Source organism: Chiloscyllium plagiosum, chromosome 6 (genome assembly GCF_004010195.1).
Source record: "Chiloscyllium plagiosum isolate BGI_BamShark_2017 chromosome 6, ASM401019v2, whole genome shotgun sequence".
In the NCBI taxonomy this organism is placed as follows: Eukaryota; Metazoa; Chordata; class Chondrichthyes; order Orectolobiformes; family Hemiscylliidae; genus Chiloscyllium; species Chiloscyllium plagiosum.
In genome coordinates this window covers 51,138,908-51,150,920 of record NC_057715.1, presented here as the reverse complement: position 1 = coordinate 51,150,920, position 12,013 = coordinate 51,138,908, and the positions used below count along the sequence as shown (strand labels likewise).

General features: G+C 41.6%; 1 protein-coding gene across 4 annotated transcripts in view; it reads right to left on the bottom strand.

Annotated features, from left to right (window-relative positions):
* LOC122550577 (proton-coupled amino acid transporter 4-like) overlaps positions 1 to 12,013 on the bottom strand; it is a 192,589-nt gene that overhangs the window by 150,826 nt on the left and 29,750 nt on the right. For all 4 annotated transcript variants that reach the window (XM_043691517.1, XM_043691519.1, XM_043691520.1 and 1 more), the window contains exon 5: positions 1,476 to 1,571. In XM_043691517.1, coding sequence (XP_043547452.1) covers positions 1,476 to 1,571 — 96 coding nt within the window. The remainder of the gene's footprint in view (positions 1 to 1,475; positions 1,572 to 12,013) is intronic.

Here is a 12,013-nt window from a genome sequence, read left to right as displayed (position 1 = left end):
CTAGGTGCAAGTCTCCGGCGAAGCGCTGGTGGTATGTCCCGCCTCTCCATTTATAGGTCTTGGTTTCTTAAGGTAGGTGATGTCATTTCCGGTTCTTTTTTTTTCAAGGCAAGGTAGATAGGATCTAAATCGATGTGTTTATTGATGGACTTCTGGTTAGAATGCCACACCTCTAAGAACCCTCATGTGTGTCTTTGTTTCGCCTGTCCTAGGATGTGTGCATTGTCCCAGTCAAAGTGGTATCCTTCTTTGTCTGCATTTATAGAAACCAGTGATAGTGGGTTGTGTCATTTGGTGACCAGTTGGTGTTCATATATCCTGGTGGCAAGTTTCCTGCTAGTTTGTCCAATGTAGTGTTTTTTTTTTACAGTTCTTGCATGGTATCTTGTAAATGACATTAGTTTTGCTGGTACTATCTAATGGATCCTTTAGATTCATTAATCGCTGTTTAAGTGTGGTGTTAGGTTTGTGGACTACCCTTGGCAACACACTAAACTAGTATTCAGAGGCCCAGGGTAATGCTCTGGGTGACACAGATTGAAATTCCACCAAGGAAGCATGTGGAATTTTATTCATTCATAAAATCCCTACACTGTGAAACAGGCCATTTGGCCCAACAAGTCCACACCGAAACTCTGAAGGAAAATCCACCCAGACCCACTCCCCTACCATATTACCCTTGACTAATGCATCTAACCTACACATCCCTGAACATTATGGGCAATTTAGCACAGCCAATTCACCTAACCTGCACATCTTTGGATTATGGGAGGAAACTATGGCACCCAGAGGAAACCCACGCAGATACCAGGAGAATGTGCAAACTCCACACAGAAGTTTAACTTAATTGTTGAAAAATGAATCACCTTGTTCACTAATATCCTTTGGGGAAGGAAATCTGCTGTCCTCACTTTATCTGGCTAATATGTGACACAAGACCCAGCAATGTGGTTGATTGTCAACTGCCTTCTGAAATGGCCAAAGAAGCCAACCAGTTCAAGGGCAATTCCAGATGGGTAACAAGGTGCCTTAGCGACATCATCCACTTTCAGTGAATGAGTAAAGAACGGACTGAGAAAAATTTTACGTAGCACAGAAATTAATTCCTCTGGGCTACTGTTCAAAATATAAAATAGACTATCAACATTGTTCCTCTCAACACCTTGCCATTACCTCCATTCAAAAAATTACCAGATAGATCATAACTGTCAAATTGCAAAGTAAAGAAATATTGTCTGCAACTCTGTGTTCCTTTAAAAACACAAGATCTAACAGCTTTATTTTCCCCGAAATCAAATTAACAGCACATAATATCAAATACAAAACAAAGAAAACCAGTGGGAAATGTCTGTCATTCACCATATCATGTTCATACATAATATATATTTACAAAGAGATGTTAGTATAGGGACCTAATTGCAACAGTTTAATAATTTATAGACATTGAGTGTCCAACTGCATTCCATCAATTTTACCTTCCCCATGAAGCTTTGCTTCGAAGATATAAGAGTGGTCCTTGTTCCAAAGCAAATGTAACTGTGTCACCATAACTCAGACCTTGTTTTTGAAATCTGCATATAGAAAAAAAATTGTCAAGTATTAGCACTGCAACACCCAGAATAAAGAACAGCATAGGAATGGCCTTTCAGCCCATGATGTTATGCTGAACGTGATGCCAAATTAAACTAATCCCTTCTGCCTGGCCTTGGTTCACATCCCTCCATTTCCTGTAAATTCATATATTTATTGAAAAGTCTCAAACACAGCTATTGTATCTGCATCCACCACCGATCCCTGGCAGCACATTTCAGACTCCTACCACTCACTGTGCAAAAAAAAAATGCCCTTCACTTCTCTTTTGAATTTTTCCCCTCTCATGTTAGATGCATGTGCTCCAGTATTAGACATTTCAATTCTGGGAAAAAGATTCTGACGGTCAACCCTATCTATGCACCTCACAAATTTATAGACTTCTATCAAGTCTCCTCTCAGTCTCTGCTACTCATGATGTTATGCTGAACGTGATGCCAAATTAAACTAATCCCTTCTGCCTGGCCTTGGTTCACATCCCTCCATTTCCTGCAAATTCATATATTTATTGAAAAGTCTCAAACACAGCTATTGTATCTGCATCCACCACCCATCCCTGGCAGCACATTCCAGACTCCTACCACTCACTGTGCAAAAAAAAAAATGCCCTTCACTTCTCTTTTGAATTTTTCCCCTCTCATGTTAGATGCATGTGCTCCAGTATTAGACATTTCAATTCTGGGAAAAAGATTCTGACGGTCAACCCTATTTGTGATGTTTTGTGTCATTTGGTGACCAGTTGGTGTTCACAAGTCACAAGTTCACAAGTCACAAGTCACCTCACAAATTTATAGACTTCTATCAAGTCTCCTCTCAGTCTCTGCTACTCCAGAGAAAACAACACAAATGTTTCTAGCCTCTCATTATAGCTCATACCCTCTAATCCAGCCAGCATCCTGGTAAACCTCTTCGCACCCTCTCCAAAACCTCCACATCCTTCCTGAAATGTGACAACCCAAAGTGAATGCAAAACTCCAAATGTGACCTAACCAAAGTCTTGTAAAGCTGCAACATTACATCCTGACTCTTGTACTTAATTCGAGAAGTGTGTCACTGGAAAAGCACAGTAGGTCAGGCAGCATTCGAGGAGCAGTAGCATTAACGTTTCAGGCATAAGTGCTTCATCAGAACATTCCTGATGCTATATGCCTTCTTTACCACCCTATCTAATTGTGTGGCCACTTTCAGGGTGTTATGGACTTGAACTTCAAGATCACTCTGTACATCAATACAGATCAGGGTCCTGCCATTAACTGTAGACTTATCCTTAACATTTGATCTCCCAAAGTACTTACCCGAACTAAACTCCAACTGCCATTTCTCCACCCATATCGGCAACTGACCTATACCTCACTGTATCATTTTACAACCTTGTACATATCCACAACTCCATTGATCTTTGTAACATTTTCATCCCAGTTACTTATACATACATACACATCACAAACAGCAGAGATCACATGCCTGACATCACAAGCAAAGACATGCCAGAGAATTCTAGAGGCCTGGCACACCAACCACAACGCCATAAACAAACACATAGATCTAGATGCCATCTATCAACCCCTCAGAAAATGAACAGGAAATGACATCACCACAAACCCCAGGAACCCCATCCAGGAGAAAGATATAAATAGAAAGCAGGAGACAACAGCTTCGTTTCACTTGGAGGTCGCCACTGATGATGTTACCTAGCCAGGTAATGAAACGTCTGGATATCAAACCTACAGTTCAGCGAGCAAACCTACACCCGAAACCTCAACCTGAGCTACAAACCTTCACAAACCTTGCGTTCAATCAAGTTAGTAAGACATGACCTCCAATAGCTTCCCAACCACCAATATAAGATTCACCGGTCTACAGTTACCTAGACTATCCCTATTTCTTCTTCTTGAATGGAGGAACAACAACTTGCCAATCTTTTGGGACCTTTCCAGTGACTAACGAGGATACAAAGATCTTGGTCAAGGCCCCAACAATATCCTCTCTTACCTTTTTCAATAGCCTACAGTAGATTCTATCAGTCCCTGTGGACTTATCCAGCTTAAGACACTTCACAAGACCCAAAACTAATTCTTTCTTGATCTCGAAATGCCCTAACATGTTAGCATGCTCCATACTAATCCCACTATCCTCCATATTCTTCTCCTGGATGAAATCTAACAGAAAGTATTCATTTAGGATCTCAACCACATCCTCTGCCTCCAAGCACAAGTTCCCTCCTTTACCACTGAGTGGTCATACTTTCTATTTAGTTATCCTCTTATTTTTAAAGTATGCAAAGAAAAGTCTTGGGATTCTCTTTAATGCTACTTGCCAAGGTCATTTCATGGCTCCTTCTTGTTGTCCTAATTCTCTTCTTGAGTTCTTTCCGGCTTTCTTTACATTCTTCATGGGTCTGTCCAATTTTAGCTTCCTAAAACTGACATATGCTTCTTTTTCCCTTTTGACTAAATTCACAATGTCCCTCATTATCCAAGGGTCCCTTACCTTGCCATCCTTGTCCTTTCTCCTTATTGGAACATGCCAGTCCTGAACTCTCATCGGCAGGTCTTTAAACAAGTCCCACATGTCAAATGGACATTATTTGTCTTCCCCAAATTTAGTACCTTCCAACAAAGTCTTAACGTACCCTTATTCAAAGCTTTCTTAAAACTTAAGGAGTTGTAATCACTATTTCCAAAATGCTCTCTCCCACTGAAAGGTCAGTCACCTGGCCAGGCTCATTAGCCAATGCAAGGTCTAGTACGGCACCTCCTCTAGTTGGACTATCCACATTCTGTTTCAAGAAACCCTCTTGGATGCACTTAAATTCTGCACTGTCTAAACCTTTTGCTATAAGGGAGTCCCAGTCAATATTGGGGAAGTTAAAGTCACCCACTATGACAACCCTGTTGTTATTGCATCTTTCCCTAATCTGCGTACATAGTTGTGCCTCAATATCTCTGACTGTTGGGGAGCCTATAGTATAATCCTAAAGAGAGTTTGCACCCATCTTATTTTTGAGGTCTATCCATATTGCATCAGTGGATGAGTCTTCTAGTATGTCCTCTGAGTGCAGATGTGACATTTTCCCTCATTGAACTCCTCCACTTCTTTCACCTTCCTCTCTGCCTTATCTAAAATAACAAAACCCTGGAAGAGTCCTGTGCTACTCTCAGCCAAGTCTCTGTAATGTCCACAACATCACAGCCCTATGTATGATTCAGGCTCTAAGCTCACCTCCCTTACCTATAATAGTTCTTGTGTTGAAATAAACACACTTCAGTCCATTAATACCATCATGTTCATTTACCTGTGTCTGCCTGGCCTTACTTTCTGACTTACTGGTCCTACCTTCCCCTCAGTCCCTCCACTTGCTGGCCTGCTGTATTGGTTCCCAACCCCCTGCCACTCTACTTTAAATCCTCCTGGGTAGCACTAGTGAACTTCCCTACAAGGATAATGGTTCCCCTCCAACTTGGATAGGTCACCCTTGCCCCAGAAGCAATTCCAATGATCCAAGAACCTGAAACCCTGCCCCCTGTGCCAGCTCCTTAGCCATGCATTAATCTGTCAGGTTTTTTTCTACCGCTTGCCTCACTTGCACGTGGCACTGGTAGTAACCCAGAGACGTCCTGTTTTTCAGCCTCTTTCCTAACTCCCTGAACTCACTCCATAGTGAGTTGGTTCGAGTGTGTACAATAACCTCTAGCTGCTCACCCTACACCTTAAGAATTTCATGCAACCATTCAGAGATAATGTTTAATCCAGGTACCAGGGAGGAAACACATCATCTTGGAGTCTCAATCATGGTCACAGAAATGCCTGTTTGTGCTCCTAATTAGCAAGTCTCCTACTACTATGGCTCGTTTGGACCTTGCCCAGCCCTGCTCTATAGCAGAGTCAGTCATGGTGCCACAGGCCTGGCTGTTGCTATTTACTCCCCTGACAGGCTATTCTTTTACAGAGTGGAATAACCGCAGAAGACTCCTGTATTACCACCTGGTCCATCACTGAACCACAGCTCTATCACTGCCCAACTTGTCAGAATATTGCTGAACTCAAAACGTTTTGTATAAGCCCCAACAATTTCATCTGCCTCTCTCAGCATTCTGGGATAGATACCAACAGTTCCTCAGGTTTTTCCAATCTTAATATTTTTCAAAATACCTTTTTAATGCTGACATACCTCAGAATATCAACATACCCTTTCCAAGATTCACCATCCACCAAGGAAGAGGCTGAATAGGCTGGGGCTGTTTTCCCTGGAGCATCGGAAGCGAGGGGTGACCTTATTGAGGTTTATAAAATCATGAGGGGCATGAATAGAATAAGTAGACAAAGTTTTTTTCCCTGGGGTGGTGGAGTCCAGAACTAGAGGGCATAGGTTTCGGGTGAGAGGGGTTAGATTTAAAAAGGGACCTAAGATGCAACATGTTCATACAGAAGTTGATGCATGGAATGAGTTGCCAGAAGAGTGGAGGAGGCTAGGACAATTACAACATTTAAAAGCCACCTGGATGTGTATATGAATAGGAAGGGATCCAAGATATATGGGCCAAGTACCGGCAAATGGGACTAGATTAATTTAGGATATCTGGTCGACATGGACAAGTTGGACCGAAGGGTCTATTTCCGTACTGTACATCTCTATGATTCTACATCCTTCCCGTTTGTGAACTCATTAAGGACCTCATGCAATTCCTCCACCTCCATCTATTAATTTCTTCCTTTGTCTTTCAGTGGACCTCTTGCTCCTTATTTACAGATAAAATGCCTTGGGGATTTTCTTTAATCCTGTTTGCCAAAGACATTTCTGGCCGCTTTTAGTCTAATTCTTTGCTTGAGCTTTTGCTGCTATCTTTGAATTCATTGAAGGCTCGATCTGGTGTTCAGTTTCCTAAACCTTACAAATGCCTTATCTAAGCTCACAATTTCTCCCGTCAACCAAGGTTCCCAAATCTTACCATCATTATTGTCCATTTTAACAGAAATGTATGGGTTCCAAACCATAATCACATTCTCACATGCCAATTTTGCCCTCAAACAGCCCCCAATCTACATTCCCCAGTTCCTGCCTAATATTATGAAATTTAGCTTTTCCCCAATCAACTAATTTCACCTGAGAACTACTGTTTGCTTATTCATAAGTAATTTAAAATGTTATGGACTTATGGTCACGTTCAGAAGTGGTCCTCCACTGAAACTTCAATCACCTAGCCGTGCTCATTCTCCAATGTAAGGATTCATATGGCGCCTTCCCAGGTTGAACTATTTTTCATGGTTTCAAAAAGCTATACTGGACCCATCTAACAAATTCTCTCTCATCCAAGGCCTTGGCACGAAGAAAGTCCCAGTCAATTTGGAGAAGTTAAATTCACCCACTACAACAATCCCATTGCTTTTACACTTTGCCATAACTGATCCACGTATCTTTTCTTCTATCACTGCTGGGTATTGGGAGCCTTGTAGCACGATCCCCAAGTGATTGTACTCTTTATTTTCCCCAGTGCTATCCTTATGGCCTTGCTGAATGAACCTTCCAAAGTGTCCCCTCCCTCAGTACAGCTCTGAGATTCTCCCTAATCAGTAAGACAACTCCCCCACCTCTTTTACATCTGTTTCTCACCTGAAACATCTAAGTCTGGAACATTAAGCTGCCAGTCTTGTCCCTCTCTCAATCAAGTCTCTGTAATAGTTATAACATCCTAGTTATTTATATTAATCCAAGCAGTAACTTCCTCTGCCTTACCTGTCATACTCCTTGCATTAAAAGAAATACACCTTAGACTACCAATCTCATTGTGTTCAGTAACCACTCCATCTCTTCTTCTTCTTAGTCTTACTAGCCATAATCTCAGACTCCACCTCAGTCATTTTACTTACAGATCTACTGCTCTGATTCCCACCCCTCACCACACTAGTTTAAATGCTGCCAACTGGCACTGGCAAAGCTCCTTGTCAGGTTACTGGTACCCCTGCAGTTTTGGTACAACCAGTCACCCATTGGTTGTTTTGTTTTCATAGTATTTATAGAGCTGCTTGATGTACATTTTCCCAAAATATTGTACTCTCATTTGATACCAGCATCAACAGTAAAAATCAGAGCAAGGGTATTACAGTCCTCACGTATAAACACAAGACAGTCAGTCATACTAAATTCAAAAGGAAGGAAGACATGGAGGCTAGGGAACTCAGGGAAATAAACACTAATGTCTTGAAAACACTCCACATTACAGAAGAGGAAGTCCTGGAGTTCTTGAAAAACATGAACGCGGATAAATCTCCAGGATCAAGTGTACCTCAGGAGGGTGGGGAGGCTGGGGGAGAAATAGCTTGATCCCTAGCAGAGCTATCTGTATTATCTACAGCCACGAATGAGGTGCTGGAGGACTGGAGGGTGGCTGATGTTGTGCTTTTACTTAAGAAAGGCTTAAAGAGAAACATGGGAACTACAGACTAGTGAGTCTGACATCAACGGTGTCTAAACTGTTGGAGGAGATTTTGATAGCTAGGATTTACATGCATTAGGACAAGCAAGGGCTAACAGAAGTAGTCAGCATGCTTTGTGCATGGGAAATTGTGTCTCACAAACTGATTGAGTTTTTTGAGGATGTGACTAAAAAGAAAGAAGAGTAGAGCAGTAGACGTTATCCACATAAGCATTAGTAAAGCCTTTGACAAGATTCCACAGTAAAGCTGGAACACTTGGGAATCACTAACAGCTTGCCAAGTGGATACAAAATTGGCTTGTCCATAACTGAGAGAGAGTAGCGGTGGAAGCCTGTGACCATTCATATTCTACAGGGATTGGTGCTGGGTCCCCTGTTGCTTGTCATTTATATAAATCTTTTATATGAGAATTTAGGAAGCATGGTTAATAGGTTTGCAGACGACACCGAAATTCGTGATGCAGTAGACAGTGAAGGTGGTTATCTAAGATTTCAAAGGGATCTTGATTAATTGTGTCAATGGTGTGAGGAGTGTGAGATGGAATTTAATTTGGATAAATATGAGGTGCTCCATTTTGGTAATATGAACAAGGTCAGGACTTATACAATTATTGGTAGGGTCCTGGGTAGTGTAGTCGAACAGAGAGACGTAGGGGTTCAGGTATACAGCTCTTTGAAAGTTGTGTCACAGGCAGATAGAGTGGTTAAGAAGGCATTGAGCATGTTTGCCTTCATTGCTCAGACTACTGAGTATCAGAGTTGGGATGTTATGTTGCAGTTGTACAGCATGCCGGTGAAGCCACTTTTAGAGTAATGTGTTCAGGTCTGGTCGCCCTGCTATATGAAGATTATTAAATTGGAGAGGATTCAAAAAATATTTGCAAGCATGTTAACAGAGCTGGAAGATTTAAGTTAAAAAGGAGAGTCTGCCTGGCCTAGAACTTTTTTCACTGGAGCATGAGAGGTTGAGGGGTGAGATTGTAAAAGTTTATAAAATCATAACAGTATAGATAGAGTAAATAGCAATGGTCTTTTCCCTATGATAGGGGATTTCAAAACCAGGGGGCATATTTTGATGGTCCGAAGAAAACAATTTTAAAAAGGGATATGACAAGCACACCGAGTGTAGTTTCGTATGTGAAATGAACTGCCAGTGGAAGCAGTCGATGCAAGTACAGTTACAGCATTTAAAAGACATTTGAACAGGGACATAAATAAGTAAGATTTAGAGGGATCTGAACAAAATGCAGGCAAATGGCTAGTTTGGGAAACTTGGTCGGCAGGGACAAGATGGACCAAAGGTTCTGTTTTCATGCTATATGACTCTCTGACTTTATGGGGGTTGGGTGTTGGAAAAAAGGGAAGAGGAACATTTCCTTTTTTCCATCAAAATTTAAATGCTCATCATCCTAAATCACAATTATATTTGTCACAATTATAAAAGTTCCAGCCCCACCAACCCTCTTCTTATAACTCAAACACTCCACTCCATTCCTGGCAACAATTACATTACAGCAATTTAGTCAATTTCCAAGTGTAAAGTACAAACAATGAAGTGCTTTAATTAATTCCAGAATTAAATATGTAAATTATACAATTCTTATACAAAGAGATTAGAAGGTTGTAGGGTGATGCACTAGAAAGGATACAGAAGAGATTCACCAGAATGTTGTCCGGTCTGGAGTGATTCAGCTATGAAGACAGACTAGATAGGATGGGGCCCTTTACCGAACAGGGAAGGTTCAGGTTAAAGGGTCTAATTGAGGTTTACAAAGTTGCAACGGGCATATACTGTACAGAAACAAAAAACAAAAGTGCTGGAGAAACTTGGCAGGTCTCGTAGCATCTCTACAGAGCAAAACAGAGTTGTGTTCTAGGTTTCCGGACTCAAAACGTGTCCTCAGTTTTCTTTCTAGATATGCTGCCAGACCTGCTGAGATTCTCCAGCATTTTGTTTTTACTTCAGATTTTCAGTACCTCAGTTTTTCATTAATTATTAATGGAGAGACATTTTTGTCCTGAGTTGAGGGGTTAATAACCAGGAGGCACAGTTTTCTGGTAAGGAGGTGTTTGTGGGTTCTGAGAAGATTTGTAGTTCAGGTTGAGGATCTGGATCTAAGTTTGCTCGCTGAGCTGCAAGGTTCATTTTCAGATGTTTCGTTACCATACTCAGTAACATCATTAGTGAGGCTCTGGTGAAGCACTGGCGTTAGTGACCCGCTTTCTATTTATAAATCCATCCTAGGACAAGCCGAACAGAGACACGCATGAGAATTCCTAGAAGCAAGACATTCCAACTGAAACACTAACAATGAACACACCGACTTGAATCACATTTACCACCCCCTGGGAAAAAGAACAGGAAATGACATCACCACATGTTATGAAATCACCAACCCACGGAAACCTAAACACAAATAAAAAGCTAGCCTACCACCAGTGCTTCACTGGAGGCTCACTGATGATGTTACCTAGTACGGTGATGAAACACCTGAAAACAAATAGTCCAGCTCTTCTCAAAACTCACTAAGTGAAAAAGCTGTTACAGAAGAAACCTAGTAAACCATGAGACAGACAGTTGCACCAATATTAAGCAGGAAAAAGAATGGAAACACACTCAATACACAAGAAAGGAAAGTACTAGATGGACTCAAAAAGGATAAAAACATTGTCTGCAGGTAGGAAAACAAAGGATGCTCGACAGTCATTTAAACCGAACAGACTACATTGCGAAAGCGAATGCACTGCTTGCAGATACTGACACTTACCAACAGGTGGCAATAGACCTGACCCCACAACGAAAGAACCCAATCACAGCCCTACTCAAAAAGCTTCCAAACTCTGGAGAATTAAATAAGACAGACTTCCAAAAAATGAAACCAGACAGATCCAACACACCACGCTTCTACGGATTACCCAAAATTCACAAAGCAGGGGACCCCCTCAGACTGATAGTCTCACTACCTGGAACACCAACGTACAGATTAGCCAAGGAGCTACACCAAAGACTACAATACTTAGAAGACTCATGCCACTCCATCCACTCCACCCAAGAATTCCCGAACAACAAAGACACCAAGATAGAAGAGAATGAAATAATGGTCTCTTTTGATAGAACACCCCTGCTCACATCCATCAGCATCAAGCTGGCCAAGGAAACACTGACTATGCTATTAGAAAAACCAAAGACACATACACCAAACACCACCAACTTCATCAGCAAGAACTACATTGTCATGCTAGTGGAACTATGCCTTACCACTCATTTCACTTTCAACAACAACTATAGACAAAACCAACAGAACGCCCATGGGATCTCCGATATCAGGGTTCCTAGCAGAGGCAGTAATGCAAAGACTTGAACAAACAGCTGTGCCAACCATCTAATCCAACCTTTGGGTCCGCTACGTGGATGACACCTTTGTCATCACAAAACGAAACAAGATAGAAGAGACATTTAACATCATCAACAACACCCTCACAGGCATAAAGTTCACCAAGGAGGAAGAAACCGACAACAAACTCGCATTCCTGGATGTCACAGTTGAAAGAAAGGACAACAGAGAAGTAGAAACCTGCGTATACAGAAAACCGACAAACACTGACCAAATGCTTAACTACACCAGCAACCATTCCAACACACACAAACAAAGCTGTATCAGAACACTATTCCAACGAACCACCACACACTGCAGTACAGGCGAACTTCGGAAAACAGAGGAGAACCACCTATACAACGTATTCAAGAAGAACGGATACTCAAAAAATACAGTGCGCAGATTCCTCAAGAACAAACCACGACAAGCAGACCAAACACAGCCAGAAACCCTAACCACCTTACCATACATCAAAGAAGTTTCAGAAACGACAGCCAGACTACTAAGACCCCTCTGAATCCTAGTAGCACACAAACCCACCAATACATTCAAACAAAAACTAACAAACTTAAAAGACCCAGTACAACCCATGGACAAAACCAACGTCATCTA